This window comes from Miscanthus floridulus, chromosome 11 (genome assembly GCF_019320115.1).
Source record: "Miscanthus floridulus cultivar M001 chromosome 11, ASM1932011v1, whole genome shotgun sequence".
In the NCBI taxonomy this organism is placed as follows: domain Eukaryota; kingdom Viridiplantae; phylum Streptophyta; class Magnoliopsida; order Poales; family Poaceae; genus Miscanthus; species Miscanthus floridulus.
The window spans coordinates 54,440,537-54,458,850 of NC_089590.1; the positions used below are offsets into that span (position 1 = coordinate 54,440,537).

Below are 18,314 nucleotides of genomic sequence, written 5' to 3' on the forward strand. Positions count from 1 at the left end.
ATCTTGTGCGACATTGCTTCAAGGAGCCCTTTGGTGAGGGGTCGAGGAGGAACCCCAGTGACCTTACTCCTATAGCTCGTGTGCTAGAGGCTATCATCAGGAGGACACTACTTTCCAGGTTGGGATACAGAGAGGGTCTAACTCGCTTATAGCTCTGGCTCCTCAATGCCCTGATGCAGCAGACTATGTTCGACATTTGGGACCTCCTTCTATCAGAGATGGAGGATACTATAACTAAGGGCTTCAAGGGTCGTAGACAGCTTCCATATGCACATTGGATTACATTCCTGATGCTCTAGTCTATGCAGGTTAGGACCCCAGAGATGGTTGCCGAGTATAGAGGTGCCACCACAGAGTTTCCAGCTTATAACATGGCATAGAGGATCAGGCACAGCACACCTCAGGCACCCGCTCAGCCTAGTCATCGTCCAGATGTTCCAAAGTCAGCAGCTCAGCAGGACGAGATCATCAGAGGCATAGCCGCTACTGAGGAGGAGCAGCTTGAGGCACAGCAGGAGATGATCGAGTCTAGTGACAGTTCGGATGATGACTATCAGCTGATTCCTCAGATGCCTCCACGCAGACATGATGCAGAGGCCAGCAGTTCTAGCTTAGCTCCACCTGCACCGCAGATGGATCCCGCATTGATTGCCATTCTTGAGCGGATGCAGCAGGATTAGGCACAACAAGCTCAGGAGACACCTGCCAACTTTGCATAGTTTCAGGCTCGTCAGGACGAGTTCCAACGGCAGCAGCAGCTCCTTCAGCAGTAGCAGCAGTAGATGCATCAGCAGCAGATACTTATGCAGCAGCAGCTCATGGGATTTATGCAGCATGTAGTAACAGCTCTTGGGGCCCCACAACCATAGCTTTTGCCCCAGCTTGCTCAGCCTGCCACCACTACGATGACTCTAGCTGTACAGCCCAGTGGGCTTCAGAGTTAGGGACAGCCTCCAGCTCCATTTGCTTCATCTACAGTTTAGGTGTCCTAGTGGTTGTCCTCACTAGTGGTAGCCCACACAGTTCACACCATATCATACGGGCTTCTCATCGAATCAGTCTTTCTCGCTTTTTGTGCCTGACACGTTAGTCTCCAGGAGTCTTAGAGCATCCTTCAGCGAGTTGATCGGCATGCCTACACCGCCTCATATGCATACCGCTGGTCCTTCTACAGCAGCCCCTATCGTCATGACTACTCAGAGGCTCCCTTCGTCTGTCACCTCTTCAGATCCTACGATAGACGTACTAGCAGCATCACAGACAGCACCTGCCCTAGCTCAGACCTAGCCTGCTTCAGAGACGCTTCCAGCCACAGAGGGTCAGTCAGTGCAGAGCTCAGGGTCAGATGATGATGGCGCCCAGTTTCATCTTGCTCCACATACTTCAGCGCCCGGCTCGTCCGCTACAGCCCCACCGATCGACCCTTAGGTTTTGTTGTTTGACGCCAAAGGAGGAGAGGGTTCGAGTATGTAGACTCAGGGGGAGCGACATTTAGGGGGAGCTAGTTATTTATTATTAGCTTATTATATACATTTGGGGTTTTTATTTGTGTGATACACTATTACTTATGCATTCGTGTGTTACTTTCATGCATATTATTATATCTATGTGATAGTGATATCTATGTGATTGTGATATATGACATATGTGCTCTCTACTTTGCATTATTTATATGTCATATCACTTGTGTGATGCTCATTTGCCTTTGCTTCCGCGTTTATACTCCGATGCAAATGAGCTTTGTTACTTGTACTCTTACTTAATTCATATCATTTGAGTACATTGTGTTGGCTTGGATCATATAAGCTTGCCTAACTCTTTTGTTCTTATCGACAAAAGCTTATATGAACCTAGCCCATCAAAAACCTCACTCTTTCATATACTCGAGGTGGTATTGTCATCAGTCATAAAAAATGGGGAGATTGAAAGCATCTAGGCCCCTAGTTGGATTTCGGTGATTAATGACAATACAAGATTACTATAACTAACGTGTGTTTTGCAGAGGCAATTAAGTTAGGTCATGGTAATGGAGATCGATTGGGCAATCGAGGTGGTCATGCCCCTACGATGGAAATCATTTCGGTTTTCAAAGGATAGACGACAAGGTTAAGGATGACTAGTTCTAAGTGTCGATTGGAGTTGGAGAGACACTTAGAGTAGTTTAGGACTTTGTTTTTCCTTTGGTCGTACTATTAAGGGGGTATAGACGGGTAGCTTGACCTAGGTGAGTCTAGTGAGTTAGGTGTGGTGCACACTTGTTAAAACTAGCTCTAGGTAGCTCCTACGAATACCTAAGATCCTTTGGAGCAAACTTCATTCACATATGATCGAGAGTTGGAAGTGAATGGAGGGTCAAATGCTGACCGGACGCTGGCTCCGGTGCGATCGGATGCTGGCCGTAGGGTCCGATCAGTTCATTTAATCAAGTGACTACGTTCGGTGCGACCGGACGCTAGAGAGGTCAAGTGACCGGACGCTGAGAGGCAGCGTCCGGTCGACTCCAGTAAGGTTCCAGAGAAGGGAATTTGTGACCGGACGCGTCCGGTCAGTACTGACCGGACCCTGGGGGTTCAGCGTCCGGTCGAGTACAGTAAGGTTCCAGTAAGGGTTTAATGCGACCGGACGCGTCCGGTCAACACATATTCACTGGTTTGCGGGTTGAACTGACCGGAGCGTCCGGTCAACATGATCGGAGCATTCAGTCACCCCGCAGAAGCTCATAACGGTTTGTTTTTTAGGCTACCTTATAAATAGAAGCTCCACTCATGTGTGGAGTTACTTTTGCTCATTCCAACAGCTGAGAAACACGTTTGTGAGTGCCAAGAAGAGCAAGGTCCTAGTGAGGTGATTGAGATTTGAGAATCCAAGAGAGTAGCCTCATTAGTGAATCAAGAGTAGCAAAGTGTGCATCCATCTTCTCATTAGGCTTCGCGTGGTCAAGTGAGAGTTCGTGCTTGTTATTCTTAGTGATCGCCATCACCTAGACGGCTTGGTGGTGATTGGGAGCTTGGTGATCACCCGACGGAGCTTGTGGGTGACCCAACTCAAGTTGTGAGCGGCTTTAGGTGATTCGCCGCGACGTAGTGTCGAAGAATCAATCCGTAGAGAGCACTTGATCCTTGCGCGGATCAAGGGGGAGCTACACCCTTGCGCGGGTGCTCCAACGAGGACTAGTGGGGAGTGGTGACTCTCCGATACCTCGGCAAAACATCGCCGCATTCCTCTCTCTCTATTTACCTTGAGCATTTACTTTGAGCAATTCAATACTTGTCTTTACATTCATAGAATTATCATGCTAGAGTAAGTTTGAAACATATATTACAAGTCCGTTGTGCGTTAGATTAATAGAAATACTTTTCTAGGCACAAGGGGTTAATTGAGCTAACCGTAGGATTTGATTATTGCAAGAAAATTTAGAATTAGCCCAAATTCACCCCCCTCTTGGGTACCTTGATCCTTTCATGCAACATACAGATGAAATATTTGAAACACTTGAAACATACTCTTGCGACATGCGCTTTCAGCGCAGTGTCACGTTGCAGCTTGGAGGAATAGAGGCTCAGTCGTTGCGGAGCTCGATGCCAGGCGCGGAGGTTCGGCGGCGACGCAAAGAGCTCGTCGGTGCGGCAGCGGTGCAGGCAACTCGCCAACGGGGCGGCGTCATACGAAGCTCCTCCATCAACCAGGGAACACGCGATGTTGGCAACACCTCGACGCGGCGGCGGACGGAGCACGGCGCACAGCGACAGGGGACGGGGCACGACGCATCGAAGGATGGTGTGCAGCGAGGCGGAGTGGCGCGCGGCGCAACGCGGAGCGGGGGCGCCGTGGCTTGGGGTGGACAAATGACGCGGTGAGCCACGACAAGGCGAAGCGAGTGGGGAGTTGGAGATTTCTATCGGCTGTCACAGTGTAGAGATGGAGGAGAGAGTGTAGATGGAGCAGATCTGTTGCTGATTGGGCCCGATCACTGCGTAGCCCAAAAAATGGGGCGTTCGAACGGACACGCCCGGACAGACGTCATCACCAGAGCATTAGTGATTTTTAAAAGGATAGGTGCATAGCAAAAAAAAAACAATATCTACAAAATTCAAAACGTACCTATAATTAAGAACCGAGGAGTACACTAGTGTCCGGTTCGGATCAAACATTATTAAGCAAATTAATATTAAATTATTAATTGGAAACTACTCCACGCCGCAGAAACAAAAAGATGATCGGCACTGTGTTCCAACCGGCCGGACCCGATAGTTAGCGGCGAAGAAAACTGACACTTCATACTTGTGTGAGCCCCGTCATCGTTTCGGTTTCTGTAAAAGGTCCAGCGGCTATCTCAACAACGACGTCCAAAATACAAAACATATTCGTTCTTTGGGTAGCGCTACAGATAAAAGGTTTAATATATATTCAGGTATATTCTTCTAACAACAAGACTCAAAAGAGAATCCTTTCTATAAATGGTTTTTCAAGAGAGAGGATGTCCATATTTGGATTATGCCTCTTAGACAACCCAAAATAGGTCTCCCCTATAGATACTCTGTTGGATGCTGATTTTAAATCTTTTGCTACTTATTTTAGGTTTGTGTGTTTATATAGATTTTTTTTTGGAGACCGTCTTAGGCCGTGTTTGTGGTGTTCCGGATGCAGCCAGCCTTGCATGCCCTCGTACGCGAACAGCTTGTTTGGTTTCCTGGAACTCGAGCTCGGCCTGGTTGCGCGCATGCAAAAGGACGCCCGGAGCCTGGCTGCCGAGGAACGCAGCTGAGGTCCGTTTCTACTCAGCCTGGCTGGCCCGAGACAGCAGCTTGCGTGCGCATGTGTGTTTGGATCATGGTTTGTAGTCCAGCTGACCAAACAAACTCCCTACCTAGCCTAGTCACATACATGCAGTAAACCAAAAAAAAACTAGCACCTGAATGCACTTGACCTGTCCCAATCTAGCCTGGCTGGTGGATGCGACGCAGGCTCTCCAGCGAAGTGAACCAATCACGCCCTTCTCACTGCCGGCATTTGTACACGAGTCACGAGCCACGGCCCACGGGCCACCGGTCTTGCCGTGGAGGCGCCGACGAGCGAGATTCTTGGCCACCTCTTCGCCATCAGCTCCGCATTCCACTACGGGCAGTGCAATCCTCGTGCAAAGTCAGCCGCACGAACACGAACGATACGGGCATACGGCCCTGCGCATGCTCGCTCGCTCGACGCTCGGGTACGGTGCTCAGGTTTGCGGTTCCCATTGCCGACGTTCGCCGGCCCGGGGAGAAGGGGGACTTGATTAATCCGAGCTGACGAACCAAGGACCGGTTTGGTCGGTTCGGTTATTAACTTGTTATATATCGTGTCACGCACGCGCATCCAACCACGAAAGAACTAATCAGTAATCATGCACAGAGCAGAATAACTTGACGGCGACGACAGTCTATGTATACATTAGGTATAGGAGTATGTAACTACTGCTGCAAGATACGGTTAATCACGGCACGAGCAATGGCGCGTACGTCTGCTCCTGCACATACACATGCACACGTCAGCGCGTGCCCGGCAAGCAAAAAAGCGCGCGTCACGCGTAGATGACGTAGCGCAGGCTCTCGCGCACCATGAGGTGTCCGACCTCGTCGGCCGCGCGCGCCGGGCGCCACCCGCTCGCCGCCGCCCACGCCTCCTCCGCGCCGCGGCCGCCCTCGTCGTCCAGACGGACGGCGCCCCGCGCCATCGCCAGGACCGCCCTGGCCAGCTGGGCGCCGGGCGCGTGCGCGGGCGCAGCTCGCGCCGCCACGTCGCCGGCGTCCGGAACTTCGCCGAGCGCGCTCTCGTCCACCACCCGCGCCGTCGTCCGCCGCCTCGGCCGGCGCCACAGGCCTTGCCGCGCCAGCGACAGCACGCCGACACACATAGCCAGGCCACAAGAGAACTGAAGTACTGCCAAAGAAGAGACGCCAACCTCTCACTCCTTGGTGCCGCTAGCTGACTTCTTTCTTCTCTGCTCCGAGGTCACGCGCCCTCCTCCAGGCGGCTCCAGCTCAACTGCTCAAATATGGCAGGAACAACTACGTACTCTTCTCTTGTCATCTTGTGAGTCAGCAGCAGCTAGCTTCTTGCAGAGCCCGATCAAAGCCATGTCTCGTTTATATACACGAGATTGGCCTCGCTTCTAAGCTAATGCATGCAACTTGCAACAAGGTTAAACGGACTTGGACAGAGTCCTTTTTTTCTCACAAAGGTGAGAGGCACCAGGCCTGGCTGGTGGTGGACTGGTGGGGAAGTGGGGAGGGACAGGCACTCGCGAACGCTGAAAAGGTTAGTGGAGGGTTGGTCATCACAGCCGAAAACAACTGCACGCCTGGTTATCTAGCTCATCTCGGTCAGGCGATCTTTTCTTAAAAAAAAAAATCAGACTGTTTCTTCTGTAATTGCGCTGCATGTGCAGCTATGTACTCCTACAAAGCAACGGGTTTGGCTTCGCAGTTGGCACGAGTGTATCGGGGCGTCCTTAATCTTGTCACTGGTGCAAAACTTGTCAGAGTGCTAATGCACTGAACAAGTCGGCAAGTTCACACTAGGTACTGCCTCCCAGCTGCAACTTACGGTAAAAGCTAGGAATAAGCCCGTAGAAAGGCATGTGCCTTTTGCATATTGGCACGGCGTCGCAACTACGGAGTAGCAACGAAACCAGTGCATTGCTGCTGCCACTGCGGTCCTGGATGCGATCTGGTGGTTCTCCCTCGGAGAGAAGAGGATTTGGTTGGGGGTTCACGGGCCGCATGATCATGCTCTTTTGGAAAGTGGATTCTGAACTTGTGGACGCTGGTGGATTGTGGCTGCGAGCTCTTGACATCAGGTGGCTGCTACTGCTAGGCAGCACTTGGGTTGATTGGAGATTTGGAGGTCAATGCTAGCACGAACTGTGGCTAAGAAGGTGGATGGCAACACAAACACATAGCATGTGTCCCATCTCTCGAAAATGCGCGATGAATTTAGAGCATGTGTTAGATACATCATACATGCTCCTTCCGATGAACATGTTTAGAGTCAAACGTTTTTAACATTTATCAAATATATACAAAAAAATATTAATATTTATGGTACATAATTATAGTATCATTAGATGGGATTGTTGAATCTATTTTCATAATAAACTTATTTGGAGATACAAATATTGCTAATATTTGTATAAATTTAGTCAAACTTAAGAACATAGGCCTAATTGTCAGTCAACCAATTTTTAACTCTGAGCTCATTCAAACAGAGGGCAAATAAATGGGCTAACTTTTTAGCTTAACTAAACCAACTAATTTTTAACTCCAGCACATCAAAATAGTGTACTATGACTTTGACTGTGCGGTGGATGACCCTGCACAACTACTTACACATTTGAGTTCCTGACTCTCAATAGGCTTTCTCCCCGCATGACAACGCTTAAAATTTGTGCCCGATCAGACTGTTCATCATATTGTTTAGGAACATCAATCCTGCGACAAACTTTGCAATGGATAAGACCTGGTGGTTCGAGGGTTTTGACGAAATATCATCAATGCAGAATTTACGGTGGAGTCATGCTACGGAAGCGAAATTTACTACCACATATACCATTATGCCTCTTTGATGACGAGGTGTTTTCAATCCGGTTCAAGAGAGGTTTCCTGTTGGTCTCAATTTTATCATGACGGTCAACAATGCAAAGGGGCACACTATACCTAATGCTACTGTGTATTTACCTAGACCATTGTTGTCTCATGGTCGTTTGTACCACGTCATCCCAGCCGATGATAAGAAGGAGAAAAAAACACAATGATTAATAGTACATACACGGAAAATATTATCTACAAAGAGATCCTAACACCATAAAAAGGTATTGTCTTCTATTCAATAAATGCTTTATCTTACATGTCGTTTGCTATTTATATTTGTCTTATGCATTTGCATATGGTAAGACCGTCTCCAACCGATGACCCATATGGACACCAAAACCCAAAATGAGTCTTGGATAGTACTGTATCAGTCTCCAACAAAGTACCTATATGCGAGACCTATTTTGTGTTGCAGCAGAGGCACAATCCAAATATGAGTATCCTCTCTCCTGGAGACTCATTTTCAGAAAGGGTTCTCTTGTGGGTCCTGTTGTTAGGAGAAGACAAAATATGGGTATTGAACCATTTGGCTGTAACGCTAACCAAATGTAAAATGAGTCTTGTGTGTTTGGGTGATGTTGTTGGAGATAGTGTCCTAGAACAATGGAGCAGCTACTAAGTTAATGTACTCGTTGTAGTATAATATAGTATATAATTTCATTATACTATGCATGATTGAATGAATGTTTATTTGTCACGTGATATTTTTATTTATAATAATGTTTCCTTGCTTTTAAGGTTAATGGTTAGCAGTACTTCAATTTTTTTCGCGTGAATAGATTGGACTTTGGTGGTACTCCAATAAACTTTTGTTCGTGAATAGAACAGACTTTGGTATTGGCTCGCTATAAAAAGAAAAAAGTATTACACAAGTACGAAGAATGATCATGTCAAGTCAAGAAAAAGGTAACGAACCATGTTATGGCAAGGAAAGTAAAACAAACAAATACGAAAAATGTTATGTCATGGAATTCTGTGTATATTACGTAGCAACGCACGGTCAAGCTATATGTGTTCCTGTAGCTAGTTTTCGTACAGCCAACGATTTTTTGGTTTCGCACAAAATGAGTTTTGTTTTTTTCGCGGTGTGGTTTCTTTTGGTCTTGTCGGGGCGGACGGGCTGGATCGTTTACACGTCCAGGCGTGTCTAGACCGTGGCCCGCGGGAAACAATTGCACGTGTCCTTGATGAGCCCTGCATGCTGCATAGATGCATTGGCCCCTGACGGCCCGCTAAACTAAGCAAAACCCAACTCCGGAACCGCCGGCCTGGCCTGACAAATCTCTTTTGCCACAGCCCAGTTATCAAAACGGGGGAGCCCGCTGGCCCGTGACCGGACCCGCCCGGATGCCGCCGTACGCGCGTGCGCCGCATCAGTTCGTCAAGGGATCAGGCCCAAAATTGCACGAGAGAAGCTCACCATAGCAAGCAACCTCCCTTCTCCCCCCACACGCGCACGGCCGCACCGCACAAGGGACCGTCCCCGCGACTCCGCGACGGTCCAGACTCCAGACGCCGCTCGCATTTCCCCGCCGTATCCATCCGCCCACACCCTCCCTCCCCGCCGCTTCCGCCTCGTACGCGACCGTACGACGCGGCCACGTTCGCCGCCTCAAACTGTGGCTGGGGCGGCGGGAGGGGCGGCGGCATCGAGCAAGCTAGGGTTCCCCAATGGACGGCGGCGAGGATCGAACGTTCAAGGCGAACTTTACCGGCGAGGGGGTGACGATGCTGCAGGACCGCGTCAAGGAGAAGCTCAGGGAGCTTATGGGCGACTACTCCGACGACACCCTTGCCGTGAGCGCCCCCCCTCTTCTTCCCTCTCCCACTCCCACACCGCGGCCCGATACCCGATCCGTTGCTAAAACCCTAGCGTCGCACATGCCATCTGTGGAATGCGGTTCCGTAGCGGGCGGCGGGCGGCGCGCGGCTCTCTGGATTTTGCGGAATCTCGTTTCGAATCGGATATTGGGTTATTGCTTTCCTTTAGGATCGTAGGCTCGGGGCATGTTATGGGGTTTAGCGTGGTTCATACGCTCTGGAGATTGGAGGCACACGATCCCCCACCCCACGTTTTAGATATTGGTTGGATTGTGTAGTGGGGATAGCTGGCATTTGGCTGCCTATGCAATCAGCTACGCAGTGATTTTGAAGGAAGCGTGTTTGGATTGTTGTGCACCTTTTAGCATCTCTGGTGTGTCCGGAGTGGAGGTTAAAGTACCTGGTTGCTTTCTTTTAGTTTTCAATATTGTGATGGACAATTTATATTGTTGGCATTAGGGTTGTTCTTTTCTTGCTGTGGCAAATCCATAACCCATTATTATTGATTATCTATCTATATCTTGTTGTTGCTCAGGAGTATGTTGTAGTGCTGCTAAGAAATGGGAGGCGCAAGGATGAGGCTGCCAAGGAGCTACAGGTTTTTTTAGGCGATGACAATGATGCATTTGTATCCTGGTTATCTTCGTTCACCTTAACCTTTCCTTTTTCATTTTCTTTTCATGTACCATGCATTTCCTCTGACAACACCATGAATTTATGTACAATCTTGCAGGTTATGGGATCATCTGTCCTCAAATTTGCACCTATATGTTCAGCCTAAAGCTGCCTCTTCTAAAGATGATGCTAGAAGCACTCGCAGTGCTGCCAGAGGATTGCCTGTTCACAGTGTGACAAGCAGCATACAAGTGAATCATGAACCTGAAGCTGAAACCCAGAAGACAGCAGTAACCCATCAAAAAAGAGATTGGGGAACAATTGGTCAAGGTCAATCAGAAGCAGTTCCTCTTAGAAGCGTTGTAGCCAATGTTTCTCATGCAGAGGAAAAAGATTTTCATGAATCACATGCAGATGAAAGGGCTTATCATAAATCACATTCTGTAAGACGAACCCACTCTCCTGACATGCATAACCACAGAAAGAGGAGCAGAGACGCAGATGTGTGGTCTACCAAGGTTTCTAATCCTCTTTTGTTCATGCTTGTTATTTTGCATATCTGAGCAACATTCACAGTATCTCCCATTTCTTCTTTTTGTATATGCATTTGCTAAATGCTATTTGTCTTTCATAACAGATGGTCTCATACGAAAACATATGAATATGCCTAGCTTTATGTCTCTTACTCTCTTATAGTCTTCATGAATATGCTAAATTCTTGTAGTGTAATAGATTTCTATTTCTGTGTCAATATTACTGCGTACATATGGAACAGAGTGCATTTCCCTGTTCACGCCACATGTAGTTGTAGTCCGTTTGGCTTTTATAACTAGAACATAATGTTTTCATCTCTGGTGAAGCCATAAATAAAACCTTGGGGGTAACTTATACAAGTCATTGCATTCTGTTAAGTGGCAGTAGCATTATCTGCATTTTCCCTTTCTGTGTGTCTGCCCCAATATAATTTGAATGTTCCACTGTTTTTGCTTTTCATGATTGTTAGTATATAGTATATTATGAAAAAATTGTAGTTTGTCCCAATAATGGAAATCCTATAACCTGATTATAACATACACACCAGATTGTGCAAGTCTAAAGGAAAGGGTGAAAGCTCATCACATTGTCCTAATAAAGGCAGTACATGGTCAGGTTTCAAAGTTCAAGCTACAAGTTTTTGGTCCTACTAGCAAGAAGATAACAGCTACCATTGTTGATATGCAACCTCTGTTCCATTTTATAGCATGCGCTTTCTCTAGTCACAAATAAATGATGTTTTGGGTTGTCTTAAGTCAGCCATTTTAATCTTTGGTTGTGCTCTACTTTTTATGGGTTGAGTTTGGATAGTTAAAAATGGTATGAGTAGATTTGTCTTGAAATGTAGTTTCGTAAGATTACTCTTTTACTCTGTTTTATTTATGACTGTCTTATGATAAAATGTACTTGTGAAAGTTGAGTTTTGAAGATCGTGTAAATGTCCAAAATCACTTATTTGTGTCTGGAGGGAGTATTTTGGAACCCTCTATCTAAACTATGCAAGTAGATGCTTAACATCCTCAACATTTGAATCTAGATTGATGTCAAAACTGACTATTACCACAAATGGTAATTCTGCCATTCTGGTCACGTTAGAAACTGTTTCCATGTCGATATGCAGTCATGTGGGGGGTTAGGTGTTCATAAGAGGTGAGGATAATCTGTGAATCAAATATTTATATATTCGAGAAATCTATAAAAGAGTGATTGACTATAGTGCTTGGCCAACTTTAAGAAAAATATGTTTCAATGGTTGTGTGCTTTATCTTCTTTATTTCTCACTCTGTTTTAAATTACGTGATTTTTAGGAAAAGCTATTACTTTATTTTTTATGAACTAATTAGCTTGTCCTCAACTACATATATTTTAAAAGCTCTGTAAGTTCTCTCAATCAACAACAACAACAACAAAGCCTTTAAGTCCCAAACAAGTTGGGGTAGGCTAGAGTTGAAACCCAACAGAAACAATCAAGGTTCAGGCACGTGAATAGCTGTCTTCCAAGCACTCCTATCTAAGGCTAAGTCTTTGGGTATATTCCATCCTTTCAAGTCTCCTTTTATTGCCTCTACCCAAGTCAACTTCGGTCTTCCTCTGCCTCTCTTCACGTTACTATCCTGACTTAGGATTCCACTACGCACCGGTGCATCTGGAGGTCTCCGTTGCACATGTCCAAACCATCTCAACCGGTGTTGGACAAGCTTTTCTTCAATTGGCGCTACTCCTAATCTCTCACGTATATCATCGTTCCGAACTCGATTCCTTCTTGTATGCCCGCAAATCCAACGCAACATACGCATTTCCGCGACACTTAGCTGTTGAATATGTCGTCTTTTCGTAGGCCAACATTCTGCACCATACAACATAGCAGGTCTAATCGCCGTCCTATAAAACTTGCCTTTTAGCTTCTGTGGTACCCTTTTGTCACATAGGACACCAGACGCTTGCCGCCACTTCATCCACCCTTGCTTTGATTCTATGGCTAACATCTTCATCAATATCCCCGTCCCTCTGTAGCATTGATCCTAAATATCGAAAGGTATCCATCCTAGGCACTACTTGACCTTCCAAACTAACATCTTCCTCCTCCCGAGTAGTAGTGCCGAAGTCACATCTCATATACTCAGTTTTAGTTCTACTAAGTCTAAAACCTTTGGACTCCAAAGTCTCCCGCCATAACTCTAGTTTCTGATTCACTCCTGTCCGGCTTTCATCAACTAGCACTACATCGTCCGCGAAAAGCATACACCAAGGGATGTCCCCTTGTATGTCCCTTGTGACCTCATCCATCACTAAAGCAAACAAATAAGGGCTCAAAGCTGACCCTTGATGTAGTCCTATCCTAATCGGGAAGTCATCCGTGTCTCCATCACTTGTTCGAACTCTAGTCACAACATTGTTGTACATGTCCTTAATGAGCCCGACGTACTTCGTTGGGATTTTATGTTTGTCCAAAGCCCACCACATAACATTCCTTGGTATTTTATCATAAGCCTTCTCCAAGTCAATAAAAACCATGTGTAGGTCCTTCTTCTTCTCCCTATACCGCTCCATAACTTGTCTTATTAAGAAAATGGCTTCCATGGTTGACCTTCCGGGCATGAAACCAAATTGGTTCATAGAGACCCGCGTTATTGCTCTCAAGCGATGCTCGATAACTCTCTCCCATAGCTTCATAGTATGGCTCATCAACTTAATTCCCCGGTAATTTGTACAACTTTGAATATCCCCTTTATTCTTGTAGATCGGTACCAATATACTTCTCCTCCACTCATCAGGCATCTTGTTCGATCGAAAAATATGGTTGAACAACTTGGTCAACCATACTACAGCTATGTCCCCGAGGCATCTCCACACCTCGATTGGGATACCATCCGGTCCCATCGCCTTACCTCCTTTCATCCTTTTCAACGCCTCTCTGACCTCAGATTCTTGGATTCTCCGCACAAAGCGCCTATTGATGTCATCGAAAGAGTCATCCAACTGAAAGGTTGTGTCCATATTCTCACCATTGAACAATTTGTCAAAATACTCTTGCCATCGATGTCGGATCTCATCCTCCTTTACCAAGAGATGCTCCCTTTCATCCTTAATGCACTTAACTTGGTTGAAGTCCCGTGTCCTTCTCAATAGAAGTAACTTTTTTTTTCTGCCCAGTCCTTTTTGTTTGTTGTTTGTGATAATATTTTAATGTCTTTCGAAATATGGTTGTGTGCTTTAACTTGTTCATTATTATACCATTACTGATGTGATCTATGAACTGCTGTAAGATCTCTCAATGGAACTGACTTCCTTATTTCCCCTGCCTTTTCCTTGTTCTTTTTCTTATAATACTTTTTACACTTTTCCAGAGGGCATCTCATCCAGCTGTTGGTGCACCACGTCGGCTTCTTCAGTTTGCTGTTCGTGATGCTGTCAGAACTGTGCAGCCAGTTACTTCTAGTTCAGAACCAGCTTCCAAGCGACTTCGTTCTGTAGTGTCTACATTGGGGTCAGATTCCACACTTGATATTACTCATATTAGGTTACAGAAAACAAATTCAGATTTGAGAATACCAGGTGCCACAGCAGCACTAAGAGCTGCAGCTGAGGCTGCTGAAGATGCTCTCAAGGATAGCTTTTCTGGAAGTGTTTTTAGTAGATTGGGCAGAATGCCCAAAATAAATTCTACTGAACAATCACCTGCTCGTAGAGAAGAAGATCTTGAAGGCAATGAATATGAGAATATAGATAACATACAAGCAGAAAATCAAGTTGAATTTTATGAAAGAAATCAACATGGTGGCAGCGATGTTTACATGCGTGATCGGAGAACAGAGGAAGCTACAGGTTCTATTCCCAATATTGATGAGTATGATCACAACAGTGCAATTAGGTGTAATGGATTGGGTTCTCGCCGAAGTGCATTGCCTGCTAGTGGAGGTAAAGAGTCATTAGTACTGGGGTATGTAAGAGGAGCTTCTGAAGTAAGAAGTAGAAGATTGATAGCTCAGGGGCCACATGCTGGTTCAGGACGAAGACCATCTGAAAAGATCCTAAATGTTTCTGGTAACACTAACACACAGAAGTTTCCAACTCATGCGACTAGGGATGCCATCGCATTTGACCCTCAAGTGCCAATGGAGAAGGTTGCTGATGCAAGGAAAGCACATGTGAAGATTGCACATGCTAATGATATGTCCACGATGACTGATAAGTCCAAAGTAAGTTTTTTTATCTGTATTTTCCAATGGCTATGCGATTTACTGTAAAATTAGCAACTATTTCATTTCATCATATGTTCAGTGCTTAGAGGTGTTGTCATCCCTAAATTTAATGTTGAGTAAAATGCACCAAAGGTACAAGAACTAGTAAAGTAGCGAGGTGGGTAAACTTATAGAACTTGAAATGTGCTCAAATTTATCAGGAAATTTCTTTAAATTATGCATGATAGGTCAAAATCGGAAACCATGTCATGTCTGCGTGCACGTAGCACTAATTTGCCAGCCACTACATTTACACCATCTTCCTCTGGAATTTAACGTACAAAACACAGATAATCAGAATAATGATATGCAAGATTCTATCTAGCACCATGAGCAAAACATTCAAACCATCTAAGTGTCTAACTAGCTAGAGAATTATAACCAGAGTGGAACAAAGCTAGGCATATACCCATGTTGGGTACCCCAGCTAGCGCATGCTCCTTTTTTTGTCAGATTTTTTACCTACACGAACCATTTAAACAGGTTAAAGGAAGTTACCCACCACATGTACCCACCTCATAAGTTGTACCTGTGGTGTCATTTACTCTTTAATGTTTCAAGTCAATGCATCCAGACCAGCATACCATGCCATGCCAATCGACACAAAAATCATCAAAACACCTAGCAGAGTCCAAAATTCAACTCATGGAACTCTTAAGTCAGTTAAAAGTATGTTGAGGTCAGTAGTCAGTAATTCTCATCAGTTTGTCGGACTGCAATACACTTGCATCTGGCAAGGACTGCATCAAATTTTTGAACTATAGCCTTGTATCTTATTCATGCTCTTCTTTCATTTTTACTGACTATAAATGTTCATTTTGTGATGCTGCATTTTATTTTCTGGGTGATTTGTGATTCATCGATTCTATTTTTTAAAATACAATCCAGGATTTGATACAGCCAAGTTCAATGCTGGAGGCACAGAAGGCTTCATCAGGTGGTATGCAAAACTGCTTGCTTTATGAGTGATAACTGATTTAGTTGGTTTACCTTGGGCAGATATGTTTGGAAAGCAGTCCTTTTATACCTTTTTTTGCCTATGATGGCAGTGCTTTGATTTGTGTTTCCTGTTGTGCTTGATATCAATTAAAAAAATCTAGTAGGAATTTGGAAGGGCTAGTTACGAGTTATCCAATATCCTTGGAAAACTACTATTAAACGGCTTTTAGTGATATTGGTCTTTGAGGCTATCAGTTTTCCTGCAATTTGTTTCGATAGGCACTTGTTTTTTCATAAACACTCTTTTTGTATACTAGATGATGAAAAAATTTGCCGAGATTTGGCATCTGCTTAATATTCTGGTGCATTAGGCTTTGATATGAGGACCATTTTTTTTTTCCTTTAAAGGGTCACTATTGTAACATCACTTGACCCATCCATCTTTTCAACCCTGTTAAACTACTAAATTTTTCATGTTTCTTTGCTTTTCAATCCCCCCTTTATGATTAAAGGAAGTTTTTGTTCTTTTTCCCTTTATAGCTGCTGGATCAAATACTACAGGCCAACCCGAAGGTGGCCCTGATTCTAGAACTGTCTTTGTTAGCAATGTAAGTGTTCCTCTACTTTTCCCGTTATGTTCATATAGCTGAAGACTTGGATTTTACTAGTTTTTCTGTTTCTTTTAGGTACATTTTGGTGCATCAAAAGATGCTCTTTCTCGTCACTTCAATAAGTTTGGGGCGGTCTTAAAGACCCATATTGTGACCGATAGGTGTCACTGGTCAGTCAACTGGGTATGAATTCTAAGTCTTATATGAAATTCTGAAAAAAAGAATAGCTTTGTTAGATTATAGTCTCAGTTTTTTCCATCTCCTTTTGATTGATCAGCTCAGCGTATATTGAGTTTTTGCACAAAGAATCAGCAGAGCAGGCGTTGACCCTGAACGGGTCATCATTTATGTCACGCATTTTGAAGGTAATATTACCTTGGCCTAACTTCTTTTGTAATTGTACAGTAAGGTTTTTTCTATGGACTTTTATGGATTGCTACACATGTGACATGGCCTAGCTGCTTTGTTAAGATTTTGCTGTACTTTCTACGGTTGAAGATGTTATCATGTCTAGGGATGTCATTAGTTGAGTTGCTTCAAGCGCGCGCACAATTAATTTTGAGTTGTGTATTGTGTTTTCTATTATTCATTAGATGGTAGCACAAAAATGTGCCAGTAGCATTTATTACCTTTTCATATATTGGTAAAATAAAATTATGACGAGAAGTTATACTCAGGAAGTATATGCTGTTGATTTTGTGCTTTTGAGCATTCTTTCTGATCGATTCTCAGCATCTAGATCTTAGAAGTACTCCAATCATCTTTGACGCAGGTCGTTTGGAAAAGCTCCACTGAAGCAACCCAATTGCCTGGCTTGCCCCGTGCTTCTTGGGGATCACCATTTGCTTCAAGGCTCATTAGAACTGCATACCCAAGGCCGATGTTTCCTGGTGCAATCCGTGGACGACTGCCACTCAGGGGTGTTGCCCGGAGTTTACAGTGGAAGCGCGGTGCTGCTGATTCCGCAGATGCTGGAAAACCTAGTCAAACTGCACCTGCAGCTCCTGGCAATCAGTCGATCAGCCCGACCACAAGAAGCTTCACCTACACACGCACGGAGCCAAAACCAAATGACGGTGCGATGGCATGACTGCTCAGCTGCAGCATGCCGCAGCTCCTGATGAATCTAGCAGAAAGAGCTCGTGATTGATGACTGTTTCCTAGTTCATTCAGCTGCTTTTGGTAAATATTTAAGTAGCTGCAGATGTTAGTTTGTAGCAGGCTGTTTTTTTGTGGACCACAACCTTTGAGCAATATTCTGTGAGAGGTTCTGTGCTGTTTTTTCACCATCGGCACACATGCTGTGCTGGCTGGCTGTTCGGACTTCGGAGTTCGCGGATGGAGAGTAAAATATATAAGTAGTAGTAGTAAAGGAAAAGGACGAACGCGATCGGAACGTTGCAACATTTGTTATTATTTATTGATGGATTATTTACAGCCTGTTCGTTTCGACTTATTCGCTCGTATCTGGCTTATAATCTACGGCTTGAACAGTGTTTTTCTCTTACATCAAATCAGTCCAGCAGTACTTTCAGCCATGGCTTATAAGCCAATTCAGTCGAAACGAACAGGCTGTTAGTCTCCACGGTTTCCTTGTCAAGTGGTGTGTGATCAATTATCATATTCAAACCCATAGTTTCAGTAACGAGCTTCTACTTGTTTCTACATGAGGGTAGCTTTCTTGTCTCAGTTTTGTAAATAGAAACCTTTAGAGATCTCAAACCTTTACCTGTGAGGTTTGGTTGTCTACTGCACATCAGCAAATGTTTGTGCGTGTTTCTACTCAAATGCTTTTTTAGCAGCCTCTTGTGTAGAAAACTGGAGACCTGTCTGTCCTGGGTGTCTGCTGTACTGTACATGTTTTCTCAGAGAGAAGTGCATTTTGTCATGGAATCAGCGGAACTCACGGGTTGCTAAAATCCAAG

The 18,314-nt window shown here is 45.0% G+C and overlaps 1 protein-coding gene and 1 pseudogene across 1 annotated transcript; one reads left to right on the forward strand and one right to left on the reverse strand.

Annotated features, from left to right (window-relative positions):
- Positions 1-5,354: 5,354 nt before the first annotated feature.
- On the reverse strand, positions 5,355-6,215 carry LOC136494070 (uncharacterized). Its single transcript, XM_066490210.1, has one exon. The coding sequence runs from the start codon at positions 5,891-5,893 to the stop codon at positions 5,561-5,563; it is 333 nt and encodes a 110-aa protein (XP_066346307.1). The 5' UTR covers positions 5,894-6,215; the 3' UTR covers positions 5,355-5,560.
- A 2,833-nt stretch (positions 6,216-9,048) lies between these two features.
- On the forward strand, positions 9,049-18,031 carry LOC136490772 (uncharacterized; annotated as a pseudogene).
- Positions 18,032-18,314: the final 283 nt, after the last annotated feature.

Bases quoted from the DNA above. Each gene is read 5' to 3' on its own strand.
- LOC136494070 (XM_066490210.1), bottom strand. From the start codon at position 5,893: ATGTGTGTCGGCGTGCTGTCGCTGGCGCGGCAAGGCCTGTGGCGCCGG.